Source organism: Streptopelia decaocto (genome assembly GCF_964273445.1).
Source record: "Streptopelia decaocto genome assembly, chromosome: 4".
NCBI lineage: Eukaryota > Metazoa > Chordata > Aves > Columbiformes > Columbidae > Streptopelia > Streptopelia decaocto.
Genome location: NC_138658.1, coordinates 39,551,721 through 39,573,724, shown reverse-complemented (window position 1 = coordinate 39,573,724; position 22,004 = coordinate 39,551,721). Strand labels below are relative to the sequence as shown.

General features: G+C 41.8%; 1 protein-coding gene across 3 annotated transcripts in view; it reads right to left on the bottom strand.

Annotated features, from left to right (window-relative positions):
* GALNT7 (polypeptide N-acetylgalactosaminyltransferase 7) overlaps positions 1 to 17,551 on the bottom strand; it is a 72,909-nt gene extending 55,358 nt beyond the window's left edge. For all 3 annotated transcript variants that reach the window (XM_082050416.1, XM_082050415.1, XM_082050414.1), the window contains exon 1: positions 17,007 to 17,551. In XM_082050416.1, coding sequence (XP_081906542.1) covers positions 17,007 to 17,132 — 126 coding nt within the window. In that variant the 5' untranslated portion in view covers positions 17,133 to 17,551. The remainder of the gene's footprint in view (positions 1 to 17,006) is intronic.
* Positions 17,552 to 22,004: the final 4,453 nt, after the last annotated feature.

The following is a 22,004-nucleotide window of genomic DNA, read 5'->3' as shown; positions in this document are numbered from 1 at the left end:
TCAGTTTCTGAAAGTTTCATCTGAACTCCCAAACGATTTCAGGAATTCAAAGTATTCACGTAATTACCTTGTATACTGCTTGACTAGATAAACGAGGGGAAATTACTCATTATGATCAACTGTGTTCTCAGTCTCATCTTTCCTTGACCCTTCATTCCCATGTCTTTCCTATGTAGGATATTAAAGATAATGTGTATGGTATTTGTCAATAAATTATACCCTAGTGAATTGTTGAGGTAAGCTAAGTGCTTATCTATACTAAATACTTAAATAAATAAATGAATCAACACAATACATGCATTTAAAGCATAAGAAGTAAAAAAGATCTGCAACAATACTAAATTAGTAAGAACCAATTTGTTGCACAAACAAATCAATCTTGGTAAAATTGACTGTTCTTTTTCAGACAAATACAGCTAATGACATCACTTGTTTTGCTGTGAAGTAAACACAATGAATATCAAAACCTATGTCATAGCTCTGCTTTAGAAGCCACATCATGCACAACCTGCACAAGCTGGTTCTTTGCATCCTTTGGACAGCAAGACTATAAACCACAAACTTCTTCAAATAGACTCCATTGAACCTGTCTGTGTTCCACTATCCTTCCAACCTTGCACTTCGCTCTGCACTCCATGCAATATCTTTTATTTCAACTATGGAAGTCACCACAGTCACACTGGGACCACAAGACCGAGGAAAGATGCAGACATGCTGCACCAGGACTTCAAGAAATGGACTGCCTTCACATTTATTTTGTTAATGCAGATGACCCAGGGTGGTGCCAGCAATCTAAACCTGAAGCTGCCCAAGACTAACATTCGAAACATTACTCTCAAAGCCGACTTTGGAAACCAACATCCTACTTTCTCTTAACAAGGCATCAAGGATCAGCCTCTAGCCCTGAACATCTTTCAAGGGACCCATCTATATCTGTAGGTTCATAAAGAGAGTTTTCCCATGATCTTTGTGTTTCCAGCTCAGGTACACTCTGGCCAGCATTTCTGACCACACATCCACAGAAGATGCAAATGAACATCATCCTCACACATGCACTGATTCCTTCGCAATCGGACTGCAGCATTCTACCGTTTAAATTACCTGTCATACAGCACACACAAAGAAAGATGCACAAAGATCCTTCTTGCTCGCAACGGATGGAAGTCAGTGCCCTCAGCACCACATCTAACAGCAGGATACTCCCCATCCAAACAGCACAGCAAGAGGCATTTGTCTGAGGCACCATAATATTTTTAATAAATATTTGCTCTTGCTAAACATTTTTGTTATAAAATCAGAAGTCTTGACAACTCAGACTCTGCGTGTAAATAACCAGAATGCAATTTTGGTTAAAAACTGACCTCAAAACAACAGCAAGCCTTTCCTCATATTATACTCACCCCAGTAATTCCCAGCTAGAGCTGTTTCCACAAGCACAAAGCATATGCGGGCCTGGTAGGCTTCAAACAGGGCTGCTAATAGCTACATTTATGAAAACTGTGCCCTTTGCTTACTGCATCTAAGGCAGAAAAGATATTAGCGAAGCACACTTGTGATCTATCCAGTTCATTAAATGGGTGTTTAAATCAGAACACAATTCGCTGAATCAAGACCTTTGTGTGCTAGCCTTGCACTTTAACTTCTAACAAAGACAATTTTGTCAAAGCCTGTCAGAAAACTAATTTCAAAAGCCCTTTGCATTCCCCGAGAAAGAGAGTCTGTTGCCTCTAACAGGGCAAAATCCGGCCAGCAGCTGGAGAGGCAAGAGCAGTCAGGCTGTTCATACTTGTGTCTGAGTGGGGAGAGACAATGCCTCCCAAGAGGAAGAACTGCAAGAGAAGAAAGATATCAGTATTTCAATCTTCTTATAGAAGGAGAAGCTGCATGCATGAGCCATCAAATACCAAAGAAGGATCAACTGACAGATGTACGAGGACAGGACAGTAAACAATGTACACTTTTTTTACTGTATATCAGAACAGAATCAGCAAAACAAACCCAGAAATCTCTAAGGAAGATACTCTAATCAAAATACAAAAGAAATAAAATGTGCTGTGTTTTGCAGGTTATTGAAAAGGTAGCAAAACTATTATATTGAAAGTGGTACAGAAAAGCAAGATAGAAGAGCCTTTTCTGTAACAGACAATACATTCATATTGGTTGTCAACCAAGACAATATTATTGCCGTCATTAATCAGCCACCTTTTGGGATAAGATGCTTTCATTTTCAAAAGTTTTGCACACAAGTGACAACAGCACAAAATAAAAAGGTATATGCTCCGTTTAAAACTGTCGTATGTGAATTACTCAAATCAACATTTTCTTAATACATTACTCTATTATACAATGGAGTCTTGGACAGACCTTTTATGTTAAGATAGAGAAAAACAGACTAAGTCACTAGCCCACTAAACAGTTCCAGTAAAGTAAAACAAACAACAAAAATACACAACCACACAAAAACCAATCAGAAAGCCCACATTTTTTTTTTCTAAATTACAGTTAAACAGTTTTACAGTTTAATGTGTCATGACAAAACTGATGGAATATCCAACTGGCTATAAAAAAAACCAAAACAACTTGCACCATGAGGACAGCCAAACAATGGGACAAGTTAGGCAGTGTGGTTGTACCATCTCCCCCTTTGGAGGTTTTCAAGGCCCAACTGCACAAAGCCCCAGGCAGTCTGTCTGATCCCATAGCTGACCCTGCTCTGAGCAGGAGGTTGGACTAGGGAGCTCCTGAGGTCCCTTCCAGCTTGAATTATGCTACAATCTTATGCAAAAAAATTCAGATAGCCCTTCTGACATCATTAAAGCTGGAATTTTTCACTTTTCAACTCACTTTATTTAAAAAATATAAAAGCTTAAAAATAAGCTACTATTCAGCTTTCCATTTTTAGTAATTTCAACAGAACATGAACAGCAGAAACTCCATGCATTTCTTTAGCAAAGAGTGGCTGAAAGCTACAACCAACAAAAGTCACTTCAGACATAATATTTTACCTGGAAACAGAATATTTTCCTTTTTTTTAGTATATCAGTTTCAGTTCTGTAATTCTTGACAGTATGACACAACTGTAGATTTGTAAGGGAAGTCAGATTTAGATAAGTTGTGGCAAAACCCAATCATCACTTGCCTACTCTTCCTACTGAGTAAAGGGACTCAAGTCTGACTTCCCTGTTTTATTTAAAAAGCAAAGTTTGGAAGACTTCTGAATGTCAACACTATGATGCACTACATTGACATTTATCTTCCCAAGATTGCAGATATACAGTAAAACCTGAGGGTGCTATTTTTCATCTCTGCCACAAGGTGAACTGCGGAATACCAAGAATACAAAACAAGATGCACCTAGCTCTTGCAGAACACATTAATGAAAACTATATTTTTTAGCTGATGCAGATGAGCTGCCTTTATGGTTTCAGTTTTGCTCATCTGCTGTGGATTTAAAACTCTGTTTGATAGGTGCTGGATTTTTCAGGCTGCTGTTCCAGAGTAGGATGGATACATTTCTACAATCATTTTACTTTTCCACTACACATTTTTCTCCTGCCTGTGTGCCAACACAAGCACCTTTACACCCACACACTGAGCTGGATATCAAGGACTCCCTGAAGCAGGCTGTGCAGACAAGCCAACAAATCTGGCATCCGTAAGCCAGGTGAACACCAGTGCTGAGCTATTTCAGAGCAGGAGTGTGGAAGAAAAAAAATAAGTAAATAAAAAAAGCAAGCTGCTGGAAGCAAGGGGTAGCTGAGAAGCAGAGGAGAACGCCCTGGTAGCAACACACAGAGAATACAGCTGCCTCCTCAGACTGTTAAAACCATTACTTGTGGACAGGGACACACAGGAGAGAGAGAACAAGTACCTGCAGGCTAGTGGGGAAGCAGCTGCCTGGCTCAGAAGAGGGTTTGTTTGTCTTGTGTCTTTAAAACAAAACAACCCAAGCAAACAAACAAAAAAACTCATCAGCAACAAGAAGCTCAAAAGGCTCTAAACCTTTCTTCTTCCTTGGAGGAGACTCACTTGCTGTGCTGAGGAAGCAGAGGCATAGAGGCGGCACACTTACATCCTTCTGGAATTTAGGGCCAGATACGATGCGCTAAGAGCACCAGAAAAATATGCAGGCATGCCCCGTCGTGTGGTCTTCTGAGTCATCACACCCAGACCCCATCTCAGAAGTAATCAAAGTGTTTCAGTGCAGGGAATGCCTGTAACAGTAAGCCAGGCTTAGTTTTGGGTGGTTGGGGCAAGGGTTGCTCTTCCCCCTGCCAGGACACCCCAGAGTGCTCTTCCAGTGTTTTCCATGGTAAATGGTAATGCGGGAACACTGGTGTGCTCTAAACAAAACAATATTTATGTTAAATATTCTTAGAAGTGTCAATCTCCCTTTATTCTTCTAAATCAAAACAGAGATACAAAAAAAAAAAAAATTAAAAAAAATATCCCTTACTACAGATTAAGGAGATAGCTGTACGTTCTTAAATTCTGGGAGGAGAGGGAAGATGTGCATAACCAGAAGTTGCCCTGCACAAAGTTAGGGCACTTTTCCCTTTTCAGGAAAGCTCCAAGCCTCAGTAGAGTTTCCATCAAAAATATATATAAATGGTGATTTTTTTCACAGCATGATGATTTGAACACTATTTCTAGATCTCCAGTACTACCCCTTCCTTAGAAAAGGCACCCAAATGTCAGGCAGAACTCCCTTCCACATAAGTATTTTCTCACTCTTATATCCAATCTTTTATGTCACTACAGCTAGATAAGAAAGGGTATTAGGGAATGTGCTAGTCTACTGCTGGCCATATTTCTTCAGTCTACAGACAAAACAGATGAAAATAAGAAACTGAAACTTTAAAACAAAAATGTATGAAGGGAAAGGAACATCACAGAGGTTAACATGCATTGGGATAAAACCAGCACTGTTTATAAAATAGTTGAGGTGCCGTAATTGGTCTTTCACACTATTTGAAGTTTCTTTGAGTCCTATAGCTGATACACTAGAAAAACAGTTAAGCAACATTAAGGCCTGACAAAATGAACAAAGATTTGCATGTGGGGGAGAAAATGGACTTCCCACAGGAAAGTTGTTGGGTTTTGGTGCTAAGACCATGAATAGATCTAAGTATACACTGCTGGAAGGTTTCAATCTGTAAAGCCAAAGTCACTTACAGAAAGTCAGCTATATACAGCTACATTTAATGGGTTTAGCTATGAAACACTGATACTGTATCTGAAACCTTAACTTCCTCATCACTAAAACTCTGCTTCAAAATAAATGCCTATGCATTTTAGTAAATATGTAAAAAGTATATTGCTCTGGACTTTTGAATTCTCAGGTTTGAGAAAGAAAAAAGATGATAAAATACAATTTCTGATATGTGAAAGCATTCTCACTTATGAACATTTTAAGGCACAGTCAAGATTATTCAGTTAAGCTACTAAAATATATTTTTAAAGCACCAGGCTAAAAAGAATAATGAATTCCACTTGCAACATTATGCTATTGGTAACACTAAGTAGTACACCACAGTTGTTACATAAACCAAATTAATAGATAAAAGTTCTGCCTGTTCCTTAGAAATTAACAGCTGTGAACCATTCCTGAAAATCAGGATTGCTAGGATTAGACTACAAACTGTATTTTGACAAGTTATCAGTACAGACTAAATTCTTGCAAATATCGTGCAAGATAAAACTGGTTCAAAAACCTGTTCAAGCTGCCTCCTCTTTGCATCAACGCTAACTGGCCACGTCTATCAGTGAAAACTTTGGTGCTTAGTGTTTAAGGCTGTGAAGACTTATTTAATCATAGACACGAACCGTAAAATTTAAAATGAAACAGGTTTTTTTTCCCATAAAATCCTTACCATTTTATATCCTGTAACAAACCTGTTGGAGGATAAATTGCCCAACCTATTCCAGAGGATAAAGTCAAAGATGAAGTCTGATCATTTATCTTTCCTCCTCACTCCCAGATATGCATTTCACTTAATATCTTACTGCAACACAAGAAAATTCTTAAGCTGTTGAACAGTGGGTCATGGGAATAAGCCTAATTAACTCCCCAAATTCCCATAAAGAATGAACAAGGAAAAAAAACTGACTGGGGGGAAAAAAAAAAAATTAAGTGAGGTATTCATCCTTCAGCAGAGGATGAGATTGGAATAGGAAGCCAGAATAACAAACACCAATGCATCTCCTTACACAAACACAGACTTGTGCTGGCTGCAGTCAATTATCAAGTCTTCGTCTAAGGATCCAATCATACCTTTGTCACCTGATGCAAACATACAGGACTCTTTAAAAAAGTCAATTTTTAAAATAAAAATATCGTTTCTACATATTAAGATCAGAAAATTAGTGTCTTGCATGCCTAGTTGTAAACCTGGTAGCCTCTCTGTTCTCAGCTTAACAGCAAAAACATAACTAGGTACCTCTGATCACCTGCAGTCCCTGTGCAGATTTCACCACACACACATATTCAAGTCAGCTTGGGTTTAGAAGTTACACACCCCTGGGAAATATTGTGAAAACAAACACCTCCAAAAGAGGCACAAAGCATCTCTCGCGTCTCTCAACCACAAGATCTAGGCATACCGGAGTCAGAGAAAGGAGACACAGGACAGATGAAACATGCTCAAGGACAGCAGATTTCAGAGAATTCTAATTATTTTTAAAGTAGGCCAACCCCCAGGACATATCCATTTCATCCAGAAAAATTAATCCAGCCTGCTCCCTGCCATCCTCTTTTCCCAAGGCCCCTCAGGCATACACAAAGATTAAAGGCTACATGAACTATCCTGGCAGTCTGCTCCCTTTTATCGCAATAGCTTGACAACTCCCCTGTCATCACCAGCCTTGGTAGAAGATAATAACAGGAGCAAAGCTTGGTAACTCCCCAAGAGGTGACTGACGTGACTATTCATAGAAAAGGCAAGTCTGCTCTCTAATACTGTGTATCTCATAGAGACTCCACAGCTTTTGTTTATCTATCATGATGGTATCCACAGGTTGGATTCCTTCTCACTGCTCAGTACATACTCAGGCCTCTCAGCATACTTTGCCAAGGCTGGGCCAGAGTAACTATTTGGCCCAGGTTTGACATTGAAGTCTTCTCCTAGCCTTGATTCCAGCGCCACAGATATCTGCACTCCTGCAGGATGTTTTTTCTGCTGGTGACCCTGATGGAAGAACTCATGCCTGGACCTACTCAAAGAGCTTCACAGCCTCACCGTCAAGTCAACACTTCTTGGCCTTCCTTAGCCCAATATTTCTTGTACTGTTAACATAACTAAAAAATAACCAAGTCTTCAAGATAAACACTTTAGATCAGTATTAGAAAACACAGAGAGGGACACAAGACACAAGGAGCCTTCAGCTCTTAGACACCAAGATCACACAAATGCATCCCAGAAACTAATCTGCAGTCTTACTTGAGGGTTCAAATACCTCCAGAGAGAGTACTCAAGACCACTTTACACACTCAGTAAATCTCATGCCATAGGAGTACCTTACATTGAGCAGAATATCAGCATTTGGAGCTGAGGATCTCAAAAAAGTGATACAAGAGGCAGCAGGAGATTCTTCTCCCTCACCAGCAGGATCTGAGGCACAGGAAACCCACACACTGTCCTTCTGGCCTCGAGAGCTGCTAGATAAAAACTCTCTGATCAGAGGCAGGTGAGACACTAAAAGCTCATCTTCTATCAAAAGAAGCAAACAACATAAAACACCACCTCCCACCCGTTTCCACCTCTGCAGATTACAGAGATATTGTTTTTAATATAATCACTAGTGAAGGCCTTGGTTCTGTGCAGGAAGAAGATACTTCATAGATGGGAGGTAAATAGGGCGAAAAAATGTGGAAGCGAGAAAAAAAAACATATTTCATTGCTGCTGTTTAAAGCTTCTGAGAGGCTTTGGCATGTTAGAATAACAGTGTGAGATGGATTAGCAGAGTCAGGACAGGTGAAGCAGTCTAAGGTGCCTGATAAATGCATGGCTTACAAAAGACATATATTACCAGTCTGAAAGAGCTGACTTCAAGGCCTCATTTAAGCAAGGGTGTAGCAAATCTTGATTCAAGACTAAAGCACACAGAGAACAACTCATTTTCTCTGAAGAACACCTTAGCTCTATATTGTCTTTCTTGGTCTTCCTTCCTCAACAGGAGGAATAGAAAACTCAGGACAATACCATCCATGACGCTTTCAAGAGGTAGTTTGGTTACTTTTTTGTTTTTGCTTCAAAATGTTATTAAAGATGAGGCATTTTCTACAGCCAGCTTAAAAAAATAAATATATCTTCCTTTGACATATCTGGAATGCGTATTAACTAGCTCAAAACAAAGACATTGCTTAAATAGCTCAGATCCATAAAGGCAGGGGTTCAGAAACAAAATGTGGTGTTGCTGTGCTTCAGCTCTAATGAAATGCTACTCATCCTTAAAAGGGAAATCTTCTACTACAGATTAAAAACAAACCAAATTTTAATCCCCAACTGTAGCAAAAATGTTCAAATATGAAAAAACTATATTTAATTCATTTAAAATCTCATATTTTCTCTAAAGTATGTTATTTGACTTAATACTTTCTGTCTTATTAAAAAGATCAACCATATTCACTCAAGTCAGAACAGTTCTTTCTGAGCCATTTTCATTGCCAGTTTTTTAGAAGACAACAAAATAAGTAAGAAACTCTGTGGGCTGAGCACCATCTGCTTACGCTTTTATTTCATTAACAGTTATATTTTGAGACCTTCAACTGTAAAGAAAGTTTTCCAAGTGTAAACAGCATGTAAACTCATATACTGTTTTTACCTTACACATTCCTACAATTCTATGCTGCTGTTGAGGGGTTTACTGCACACCAGTGCCAACTGCTGCTATTTGCAACTGAGCATTCCACAAGGAAATCAAAAGAAAGCAAATTGTATCTTAGGAAAGCCAGAGCAACAGTAACAAACATTACTGGAGTCAGTAGAATGAAGGATGCAAGAAGAGGTGGTAAGAGAGAAACTTAAGAGAAATACAGACCACCGTGGAACAACAAACAATTAGCATTTATAATAGGGAAAAAAAGAAAAGCCAACTTGTTCTGCAAGTTGCAAGAGGCATGCTTAGCTCCTGCTTCATACAGTCCTTTTTTAAAGCATCATCACTATGAGAAGTAGCCATTTTTATTTTAGAAGTAACGTACGTACATAGCCTGGTAAGAAAAACACTTTTATTCCCACAGGAGAAGTCAATGGGTTTTCAGAAAATAGGACTTCTGTGCTATAAAATGCATCCCTAGGAAAGCACCAACCTATTTCAATAAAAAAAGAACTCGTTAGGTTCTTGGTTTGTTTTTTAAATTTCAGAGCTACCAAGTGAAATGATACATCCAATGAATAAGCAAGCATGTCAAACCTGTTTATTTCCAAGCAGCAGGAACATAATAAGAATGTTTATTTGAAAAACAAAGACAGATTATAAGTGTTACCCTTCTCTTCCATATCTTCTTAAAATGATTAACAACAAAACACCCCTTTTCCACAAAAACACATACTTTCCCAGCAAGCTCCTTCAAGGAAGAGGCTACAATTAAACTGATAAATGGCAATCTAGAAATCTGCTATAAAACACAAGCTTAAGCTTTTGTTTAAGTTTACAGAAATCTACCCTTTTTTTTTTTTTTTTTTTTTTTCCCCAGCACCTGTATTAGTTGAAAGGCCAAAACGCCCAAAAATCCAAGCCTGAACAGCATCACAGGTTGCAAAGATACACATGGTGCTGGCTGCTTATTTCTCCTCTTTGTTGGACCACTCTGGCAACATGTTTCTTTCTGAACACATAACCCCGGCATTCTGATAAGTCATGGGGGGAAAACCTCACTCATCCAAACAGCATCTAAATCTAGAGCACTGCAGAGCGGAGGTGGACTGCTACAGGCAGATTTGAGCAAGATAAATTCTCTTTAATTCACAAAAAGATTAAAGAAAACTGATGGAGGAGGCAGCCTTTTAAGCAGCATGTTGCTATTTTTAAACTAATAGTTCGCAGTAGATGTTTGTTTTCCATATTACGGAGGAAATTTAGTAATTAAATGTAACTGTTACCAGACTTGGAATCCTCTCTCAGATTATATGGCCTAGTTTCTGTAAAAAGCATTCCCTCCCCACCCCCGAAGGTAGAAGTCAAACCTATTAATGTAACAGCTTATCCTGCCCTATTTCCACTTGGCAGTCTCCTGTAATGCTGATTTAATATCTGACAAAAATAGGACAAAGATACTGTCATTTTTCATTAGGGAACGTCAGCTCAATAAAAGCAATTTTAATTCTGCAGAGCTTGGGTTAGGGAAGGTGCACACTGCTTGGCCATGTGGCAAAAAAATCATATATGTATTTCTGGATATGCTGTGCCTTCTCTCAAGGCTGCCATCCTGATCACCCACTGAGCCTTTTCCAGTAACTAAATTTACTAGCACCTGAACTTCTACTACTTCAGCTTAGCCATCACATCTTAATTCACCACTTTTAAAATAGAGAGTTAACTATTACCTCGATTTTTATTTTAAATAGGACTTTATTACATGCTACTTTTAATGCCCCATTGTTTGGCCACTAAGCAGTACAAATTACCACGTCTGTTACTTTTTTTTAAACAAATGACAACCTAACAGACCCATTGTGTTGATTCTTCCTGATTTCTGTGGTCTTACTCATGGTTCCTCCATTAGGTACTGCAACAAGGGAACAGTTTTACCTATGCAATCTCCAAAACAGACACAATTACCAAAATTTTTATTGCATAATCTTACCTAAGAGTGCAGAGTCACCTTTCATCCTGTGCTGAGGATCCTGCCAAAGGCTCTCTGGATGCCCTATATGCCTTTCTCCTGGAATGGGATTCTTGAAAAGCAAATGCCAACCGCAACTTAAGATCTTTGATTTTTCAGCTGTTCAGTTCTTTTACATTACTCATGAATGGTAACACTTGGGGCTAGAATAAGACACAAGGAGTCTTGTCACATAAATATAAAACAGTGTGAAACTGCTCTCTCTAGAGGAGTAGACATTTACATAATTAACAGTCTTGAGACAATAATGAGTTGTTTACCTAATTTATTACAAGGGATTTTAATGACAAAAGAGTTCAAGAAAGTTTTAACACCATCTACATATGTACACAAAAATTGTAGGAATTTTGTAATTTTTTTTTTTCCTTTTTTCCCCTCATTTCTTCACATTATTTGCTTTGTGGTCATTTATTCTGCAGTATATCTGGAAGCATTTGCCAAAAGATATCACTTTTCATACAGTAGGGATTGGGGTTTTTACACTCTCCCAAGGGTGACAGATTTTTACAAGCTTTTTCAAAGCCAGTTTAGATGAAAGCCCACATTAAAAGAAATTAGCATTTAATATCTCAAAACATTTTGCCTATTACTGTCACTATCAACACTAAAGATTACTGTAATAAACAGAGGGGAAAAAAATAAAGTGATGCTTACTCCCTACAACAGCAATACTTTAGCTATAGCAAGCTCATTGCCTCGCTGCGCACAGATTTCAAACCAAACTTGTTGAACATGAAAAATTTGCCAAGGTGTTAATTTCTGCTGACTGTCACACAAGAAGCAGTGACTTATGACAACTTTGACTATAAAAGGCAGCGTGCCTGTGCCTAACCCTGCACCTGTAGGGAGCTTTTCAGACCCAGATGATGAATGATTGCATTGAGCTTTCAGGTAATGTCAGAGTGTCAGAACTGATGTGGCACTCCTTGAGTTAGGTCTCACCCAATTATAGAACGTCAAACCAGTAAAAAAGTGACCAACATATAGATAACTACACAAAGCAACTGGAGAGTGAGAGAGATGGAGATTATTTTGCTGTTTGATCACCTGTGCACCACAATGAGTCACACTTTTACCAAACTCAGCCAACATCAATCCCTTTGCTACTGAACACGACCCTCCCTGTTACATCAGATTTATCACCTTATTTCAACTCCTGCCTTTCCTCCAGTGAAGAAAAACTCTCAGTTTCTCTCCTAAGCACATTTGCTGTTACTCCTTAAGAGAAAGTGGAGAATTTCCAATGGGACTTCCACCACAAAGAAGCTAATTTAAACCACAATAACACTTCAAGTTCAGTCTGCAACTTGTCATTAAGTTCTCAGTGACAGTCCAGCCAAGGCATACAGGATATTAGTGGTCCTTCAAGCGGGGAAAAAGGGGTGTCACCAGAAAGCTCAGAAAAATGTCCATTCAGCTTTGTTTTCTTTTTTCCTCTATCACCTCCAGCTCCACATCATAAATTCTCCACCCTGTAGTGACCAGGTGGGAACTGTAACATCTAAACTTGGTGGTTGGCAGGGCCCACAGCCCCAGGTGCAATCCCATCACCTGGTTTCCTAAATCAGAGGGATGTGCCAGAATTGCCACCTGCACCAGGGCCCTCAGCAGAGTCTCCCCCCTTCCGGATCTGAGGGGAACTGCTCCAGCCTCACCATGGCTCAGCTGCTGTGGCATCTGGCAGCAAGGACAGGTAACTGTCCTGGCAGGGTGATGAGGCTGTGAGTGTCTAAGAGTGGGAGACTGTGACCTGAAAAGCTTTTGTTAAGCTACAGTGCACCAAGAGGATATCTGGTGTAGGTGATGTGCACGCTTTTAGGGGCAGTAGGAAGAAAGGGGACAGTTATCCAATTATTTATACACACAAAAAAACACCTGGGAGCCCAGTCCAGAAAGTCTGAGAACTGTTGATAGATACTTCCTAAACAAAAGCTGACTTAAGAACATGTCACTTACAGACACAGAAAATTAAACGCCTTCAGTATGTGACAAGTTAAAGGCAGCCCATCGGTGGCTCAGGTCTGGTGGCTATGCCTTAGCTAAAGGTGGGAAATACCACAAGTATCGCAATGCTTCAAATCTGAAGCAGCAGGTTCCCAATTGCAAGGCCAAGGAGCTCATGCCAAGATTTCAGGAAGTTATCCTCGCTGCAAATGAGAAGCGGGAAGAACAGGGAATTTATTTTGTGGATTTTGCAGTCATCTCACCACCACAATTCTGACCCATGCAAGGTCAGCCACACACTTCCAGAAAATGTTTTACTACCTTCCTAGGCTCCAGAAGGGGAAAAGTAACATGCTGGAACCCCCTTTTTTTTTTTTTTTTTTTTTTGTCTTTTATATGGATAAATTAATACAGTCATTTTTATCAGCTTCTCAGAATGCTACAGTGAAGATTAGAGGAACTATGAGACCACTGATCATACTACTACCATATAGACTATGAGCATGTAAAGTCGTACTTTGAGTTTTGCCTCAGGTAGCCGAAACAGGTCTTTCAAAAAAGAACCAAACCCCCAAAATACCAACCTCAATTATACCTAACTTTATAAGCTTCTGAATACTAATGTGGTCACTTCAACACTTTGATCACTTCGATTAGATTTGGAAAGTTAAAGGTGACCTATACTACATTTACTCCTCCAAATACACTGTTTTCAACTTTTCAGTAATGAATCTTTCTTTACTGTTTCAGTCCATTGGCTCCGCCTGCTATACTACCCACTCCTCAATGACACCAGCTTTTAAGGCTGTACCTCTGAGGCTGATCATTAGCAATACATCTCGCAGGAGACCAACAAGTACTATAGCTGGGATCCTTACAGCAATCTTCTGACAATGAATAGCCAGCTCATTTCCTTCTAGCTGCAAAACTGATCTCTTGATCCAGAAGAACTGAAGTTATTGGAAAACATTCAAAATACCGCACAAAATCAAATATTTTTATTGTTTCTATTTGGTTTAGATTGGAAACTAAAAGGTCTTTAGGATAAGGATTATTTTGTTCTGTTTGGATATTTCTGGTAACGCAGAGAAATAAACACTTTACTTCTCCCTCTGGATCCTACAAGCACTTTTTCCTCAAATGGTGTCTCGCAGAATCAAGGCTCCACAGTCAGGTTACATGGGGAAGAGCTTTGTCCCCCCAACTTCTGAATATGCTTTCAGCAAACAAACATATCTGTAGTAGTCTTCTATAAGAGAGAAGTGTCTTATCTCCAACTGTCTGTATTACTGTTAGTACCACTGTGTTCTCTCATTTCCTTCCTAAACAGCCACTTCTTCACATTCACTTTTTCTTTGAAAACTCTCTGTACATTAAACATCCTGCCTCTCAAAAAGATCTCTGAAATCTTTTAAAATCAGTAGAAAAATCATACTCTCTCTTCAAATACTGTGTTATATTTTCTTATAAAGGTACATAGTCATAACACTACTACAAGATCTTCAGTATTATCTATTCTTGTCTGCTGCTGTAAGCATGGAGAGATTCAAGGTTATAAACATAAAAAGAACAATAAAGCAGAACTTTTAATCTTTGCTTCTTTAATGCCTCAGTGTTATTAAAAAGTGCCCAGGGTTACAGTGCAGAGAAAGAAAGGGTACTGCCTGAGATCAGCTATAAAAAGTTAAATTCTATTTTAAGCTAGTACTGTCTGAGGAGGAATTTTACATTAGTTGGCTAGAGTTTTTGGCATAAGCAAAGGGACAAGGCTGCTGTATAAGAAGAAGAATTACTCTGTTATCTTTAGCTTAACAAACTTTCCGGCAGCTAACAGAGCAAACATACACTTCTGTATGACTGAACAAAGTGCGCACCAGTGCATTCCAGAGAAGTGGTTATGATTAAAGTCCTAGTTCCAACATGCCAAAACCGTATTGAGGCACAGCCTGTTTCCAGGTGTGGCAGGGAGCATGCCCCGAAACAGAAGCCCACCTCACAGGGTCAGCGTTATCTCACTCAGTAGGAGAAAGGACACGCAGGCCCTCACCATCAGATGAATTCCCGCGCACTGCCAGCTCTCCAGAAGCACGCCAGAGCACTGCTGTAGCAAGTCTGCTCACTAGTTTCCATCACCCGAGCAGCTTCTGAGGAGGAAAGCGGTCCAACCCAAAGCAGAAGTTTAATAATAACAGTATCGTTTCCCAGAAAGCGATGAAGAAGCATGTGTTATCCACTCTCATATATATATCACAATAAACAAACAGCTGATCTAGCTAATGAACCAGATACTCTGTTTAGATTTAATCTTTGACAGTGTTTACTCAATATAATTCTATTTGTTCCCAACAAAGACAGAATTATTTCCTGAAGTGGCTGTTACGGATATTTCTTCCTCCAGACAAGGCAGGGGTAATCTAGACAGAATGCTGCTTTATCAGGGGCTGGACTGTAAAAACCTTTCTGACTCCTTTTATTGCCATGCACACCAGCTAGAAACCATTTCCGAATTAGACCTCGCATGCAACTGCAGGTGGATACAAGGGTTCAGCTCACAAGTCTCCACGGGAAAACCTTCAGGCTTGTGAGAACGAATAGTGTGATTCATTACAGCACCTGCATAAACTGGTAGAGCACACACACTGTAGGACTGCAATATTTCAGTTGTCACCCCAGAATAATCAGCTGAAGATTGTCACTGCCCTGCACACCAATACAACCATAACTGGTTTTTATTTTGAAGGATGTCACTTTACAGGTACATTACCCTTTCCTAAGCAGGAAGGGTTCAACTGGTTTTGACTTACTGCCTGATGTTTTCTTGGGAGGTATGCAAATAAAACTCCTAAAGACTTTTCTGCACACAGAAAAGCCCACGTTGTGTCCAAAAAAAAAAACAGATTACACAAACTTCACTGCTTAATAAAGTGCATATCTCAAAAAGAACTGCTATGGCCTATTATCTCAGCAGTAACTGCCAAGATACAGGAAGCTGTAACAGCTTCAGAAGACGGAGCATCTGCTGAAGGAGTCTAAAGTAATTTCTAGTTTTCAAAAGCAAGAATTTTGTCAGCTCACTTGCCTTCCACAAGTATTCAAAGCAGCCCACTAGAGAGGACCAGGATCATTAGTGAACACATCATGAAAGATCACTTTTTAAGATAATCACTGTAAAATGTTATGACTTTACCAAGATTAAAATAATCCTGACTAATCTTACTTCAAGCAGATCCCCTTAAGTCCAGTTACATTCCACAGCTCTAAAACATCTGGGCAAAAGGGAAAAAGCACTTTCACTCCTTCTGAGACCTTGGTGTCAATGAATCAGATTAGTCTCACCTGATGTGTCTAATATAAGGCCATGGCAAGGCTCACTCCCCAGATTTTTTGCCCGACCTCCCAAAGCATTTCTAAAGGTTATTGTTGCTTTCAGCCCAAGCACTGCCAACCCCATGCCTCTCAGGTAACCCCACCATCTTGGGGTGAGAAATCTGCACCACCTGCATGATCACTCCAACGTCTTTCGGCTTCCCATGTTGCTGTTCTTAAATTACCTGATCCGCTGCCTCTCCTTGGCAAAACCTGCCGTTTGGGTAGAAAGACGTCAGGAAGCTGATGTGCAGCAGTGGGGTGAGTGGGAGAGGGGAACACCTGCACCCTTAGTTGAAGCACTGGGGGAGACCTTTACAGGATACTTACGCAGCTTACACCTGCGTCGTTATTTTAGGGATGGAAAAGCCCTCAAAGGAGACACTGACATACGCGGTCCGGGTACCCAGGGCATCGGCCTCGGCGGGGCACCACACGCCCCACTGCGCTAGCGGCGGCCACCGGCGGAGCGCTCCCGCCCCGACCCCGGCTAGTGGGCCAGGGGGTTGTGGAGGCCCCGCACCGGGTGGGGCGGACCGGACACCCTCCGGGCTCGGCCACCGGGGCCCAGCGGAGCGCGGCGCACCGGGGCCCTGCCGCGGTCGGGGCTGCCCCACACCGGGCCACGGCGCGGCGCCGCTCGGGCAGGAACACCGGATCCGGGGGACGGCCGGGGACGGCCCCGCCGCTCCGAGCTCCCCTCTCAGGCCTGCAGGCGCCGCAGGCCGCAGCCCGGGCAGCCGCCCCCTGCCCGCCCGCCCGCAGCCGCCGTCGGTCACATCCCGGGCGGCGGCCCCGCCACCCGCTCCGTCCCGCCCGCTCCGCCGCCCAGCGCGGCCGCACACTCACCCACGTCCGTCCCGGGGGAGCCGGCTCCTCGGCGCGGGGCGACAGCGAGGACCAGAGCAGCAGCAGCCCCAAGAAGCTGCCCGCCAGCAGCACAGCGCGCAGCAGGAAGCCCAGCTTCAGCCGCATCCTCCCGCCGCCGCGCACGCAGCGCCCGGCCCCGCGCACCGGCGGGCTTCCGCCCCCCGCCCGGCGCGGCGCGGCACGGCCCCGCCGCCGCCTCCTCTCCCCCTCCTTCCCCGGCCGCCGCTGCTCTCCGGCAGCCGCCCGCCTGCGGAGGCTTTCCTGCCGCTGCACGCACAAACTTTCTTTCTCTTTTTTTTTTTCTTTTCCCTTTTTCTTATTTTCCTCCCCCGTAGGCTCCCCCGCCGCGGGCTGCCGCGCCCGCCTGCCTCCCCGCCGGGGTGATGCGGAGCAGGAAGTAGCCGCCGCGGGAGCCGCCGTTCCACGTGGCCACCCCGCACCGGGGCGGCGGCGCCTCGCACCGGGCGGGGGCTCCCGCTGCACCTGCTCCAGCTCCGGGTGCGGCTGGGGTTCAGCGCGGCCGCAGCCCGCCTGGGAAACGGGAAGGAATGGAAAGGCTCGAGTAGGGATTTGGCTTTTCTCAGCTGGGTGGGCAGCTCCGCTCGGGGCACCGACTTGTGAAAAGGAAGGTGCAAGTGCCTAACTTCAGTGATTGCCATAGGAGTAGGGTAACACAGGCCTATTAATTATTGTATGCAGCCTGGGCAGAGTAATGCTGAAAAGTCAACAGATTTTTCCTGAGGATAGCAGATTAAGTATGAGATTACAGAGATGTTATCAGCCCTTATCTTGCATGTATTTTGTTACTAATTTTCTGCACTAAAAGTTAGGGATCCTATTTCCTCCTTTGAAGGAGACTCACACATGCACTCGCACACAAACCTGATTATGTGAGCTCCTCACAAAGCAGAGTGATGCAAGAACAATAATTCCAATGTAATACTTTTGCGTTTGCGGTGTACTCAGTACTATCCGCTTGCTCTGACGTTTTTTCAGTTCTGTTTCTTGTGTGCACTGGGAGGATATCAGGTGCAAGAATCCTGAACATTAACTTTCAATGATAAACACTGTAGAAATGAAACAGGATATTACACTGTGACCAGGATCACTTTGGAGGAAAAGAAAACCCCACACCTAAGTGACCTTTGCAGTTGGACACACCTAGACACAGCAGGCTTTATTTATTCACATAACTCATACAAGTGCTCCAGCACCATGTGATTTTTTTTCCCCTCATTCTCTAAGATCATGGTATGAGACACAGACAAATACAACATTTGAAGTGTGGGCAGCAGCTCTCATCCTTAGAAGTGTTTGCACAGCCCTGTGCCTTCCATGGGTCCCCAGGAGTGTTTTCTCCTAAGCCCCCTCCCTGTTTGCAGTTGCAGTAACCACACAAACATCCCAACACAAAGGTTTATGTGATTGTTTTCAGGTAGATAATGGCACCTGCACAGGGCTGGAAGGGATTGGGGTTTTTTTGCTGGGAAAGGCACATAGCTGAGGTGCCTGAGTTGAATAGATCTCTTGGCTCACTGAACCCCGTAGGAAAAGGCAGGTTGGGGGCTACAAACTGTTATGTTTTGTAGGCTGTCAGAGGTACAGAAATGTTCCCCCCAACTCTTCTTTTACTGCTTTCCAGAGACCTTACTGCAGCCAAAGGTGCTCTTTTCTCATGTTGTTTTATTTTCCATTTTTGGGATCCCTTTTTACTGTCCTGTGCTGGTGCTCTGAGCACACTCAAGAAGAGTTAAAACAAAAAATGTGTCACTCTCAGCACTGCAGGGAGGGTACTGTAAAACTGGCCACAGACTTGTGATGTGATACTACTCTGCTGCTGCTTGTCAAAGCTGTGAATGACAGGGACACAGCCCTCTCCATGCAAGTCAATAACACATGAGTTCTCATTTGTAAGGCTGTCTCCCAAAACTTTTTTTTTTTCATGGAGGTTTGTGATCTGCAAACACTCATGGGTGCAGGATGATTGTCACAGACAGCTGCACACTTGAAAGTGACCACAAGTTTTGTTGTGTTTTGTTTTTAGAAAACCAGAAGTCTCACCGTCAGTCAATTCCCCCATTAGCTGTCCCAGGACAGCGGCGTCTGTACTGGGCATCTTATGATAAAAACGCTGCCTTTCCCCCTGAAAGAGACGTAGTTATGCCCACTGGGAGGCAGTGCGGGCCAATGGACAGGGTGTTCGTGCCAGTCAGCCCCTTTCTCCCCTGGAACTGCCATTGACGGGAGACTGGAGATGGCATCATGTTTCTGTTTTACTATTACACCTGCCTGCCCTGGTCCCTCCACGGCAGGGAGCATCATCCACCTTTTTTTCTCATGCACAGGCCATATAGTCTGATTCCAGAAGTATCAGGTTAACACTGACCTTGGAAGTAGGGTTTTTTCCAGTTTTATCCTCATTAAGGACACACTGAAGTTTCAAATTATGCACTTACAGTTTTTCCTATGTAGTAAAGTGCCTAAAAATACCTGCAGAACATATTTTCACTCTTGCTGAATTTGTACTGGCTAAGACAGAAACTTCAAATTAAAGTTGGCTTTGGATTGTCTCCAGTAACATTCAAAACCACTTCAAAAAGTCTTTTATGACCTGGAAATGGAGAGAGAGAGACTTAAACACATTTTTTCAGCTCTCTCATTTACAAAATACCATATAAACCTTTATGCTTTTATTACCCAGCCAGTACTAAAGCAAGACAGGGAGTTAATCAACCTCTGTTAGACTGATATTCTGTCATTCAAGCATTTCTAGCAGACTGGCAACTGTCATAATGTTTGTGGATGTGTCTGCTGCTTGCTGCACCGAAATAATATATTCACTTCTCCATATGCCTCCAAATAAATATCTGATGGTGTTTAAGTCATTACAAAACCTTGCCACTCTTGAACCAGAGACCTACAATGACCTGGAGGTGAAGTATCCGATTACCAATCCCCTAAGCCACGCGGTTGCCTTATTGCTGGGGATTTGGGATGGCATCTGGAGCAGGGTCACTAGCCAACATCAAAATCTCATACAGTTGCTCATATTGGAGAAGCATCAGGATCTGGATATGTCTCTTAACTCTTGTCCTGAATATCTGGCCACAATAAAACACTCTGCTTGTTCATTAACAGAGTGTTTGAAAGGAAATACATATAAACTTTTGTACTTATAAAGATGAAAACCATGTGGTACAAAGTTCCATAATACAAAAAACAGCTGTAAAGGCTTTGCTGCAACTAAAGACCCCCCATTTTGATCATCTGTGGGTTTTTTCCAACAACACACAGGCCTCCTTTGTATAATCTGTAAGTCAGAGACCAACTTCCCTTTCTGCTGAGTGCAGTGAGCACAGTGTTTTGTTTTGATGTAAATAGGTTCTTTGAAATTAGCAATGGATTGTAGACACCAAACAATTTCACTTTCCTTAGAACTCTCTGAAATTAACTACCAACACTTCACTTAGTGCAGTTTTTCACTATATGATATATTCTGTGCTTCATGTAAGAGCAAACTTGGTTGTGCTTTGATTAAAGAAGGAAGTGCTGGATCATGCCAGCTGGTGGACAGTACCTTTCTTTACTAAACTGTATACCCTCAACACAAGAAATTATTCTGCTCCAGCAAAAACTTCCAGCTTGATGCAATACTTTTTCCCATCCCTTCTGACCTTCCCTACTCCGCTGTCAGCATTTCTCAGGTTATTTGCATTTAAGTGGGTAGCTCTGAACAAAGCTTATGAAGTTTTCCATATTGCTACTTTGGATTGAAGGTGAGCTGGCCATTGACATTTATGGAAGACTCAGGTAGTGTATTAGCACTACAGCAGATCTATTAGTGCTGCAGATTGAAATCCTTGGCTGTCTAGGGTGGAATCCAAGACACTCCATCCAGCGTTTTGCATCTGAGAATGTAGAAGTTGAAGGTGTGGCTGGAGAAGCCTGGCCAGATCTACGTTAACTTCTGTTAAACATGGTCATACTTCCTCCTGACACTGTCCTCAGTGTTGAGGGAGTTGCGGAGACATTCTGGATTAATGAGGTGGTCACTGCTTGGAATAATCCAGAAGGGCAGAATTTGGCATACAATACAACGGAGGTCAAGCTATACATTAAACATCTATAATTATGTATATTTAACCTCAGAGCTGCTAAAAAGGAGCTGAAGTACAGGTTTTTACATTCTTCTTAATTTCTGTGATTGCTTTAAATGTGCTTTAAAAATACTTTAAACAAAGAAGTGGCTCTCAGTAATACTTAGCACATGCTTTTGCAAATGAGACTGAGATGTGCTTTATCTTCATTGTTTCATGTTCATGATCTCTAGTCTTTAGTACCATTCTTCCTGTCGTTCTCATTTATCCTTCTTTTTTTCTTTTTTTTTAAGCCAGAGGTTTAGCAATGCATGTCCTACCGAAAATTATCCTTCGGTATTTCAGTATTTGAACGCATGCTTTTGGTAGAGTGCAGTTTGCCTCCTTTGCTTTTCCTGTCACTTTTATGAAGAACATGTTATGAAGTTCCTGTCATTCTGTTTAGCCCCCGTACTCCCGTCATGCCTACTTAGTTTTCCTCCTCCAATATCACCTCTATCTCCTCTTTTCCCACACAACAACAGTAAGCAGACTCATTATTTTGTACTGGTTCTGGATTCTACCTATGTCCTGAAAACTGGAATGTAAAAAAAAACACCAAAACAAACTATTATTTTTCAGCTGCAGTTCCTGGTATTGAGTAGCAATCAATGTTTATGAATGATGTTGTTACTGCTTTTTTCTAAAGGAATTTAACCTCTTTCAGATTTGCAAGTCCTCAAAATACCCACACTATGGTGAGTGTTGACAATCCTTGACAGATTTAGGTCTCATTAAAATAGTGGATGGCATGGTCTGTTACATGGGTGTTTCATTTCAAAAAGAATCAGAATGATTCTAACCATGGTTTTGCCAATTTAAAAGTAAAAGCAATATACAT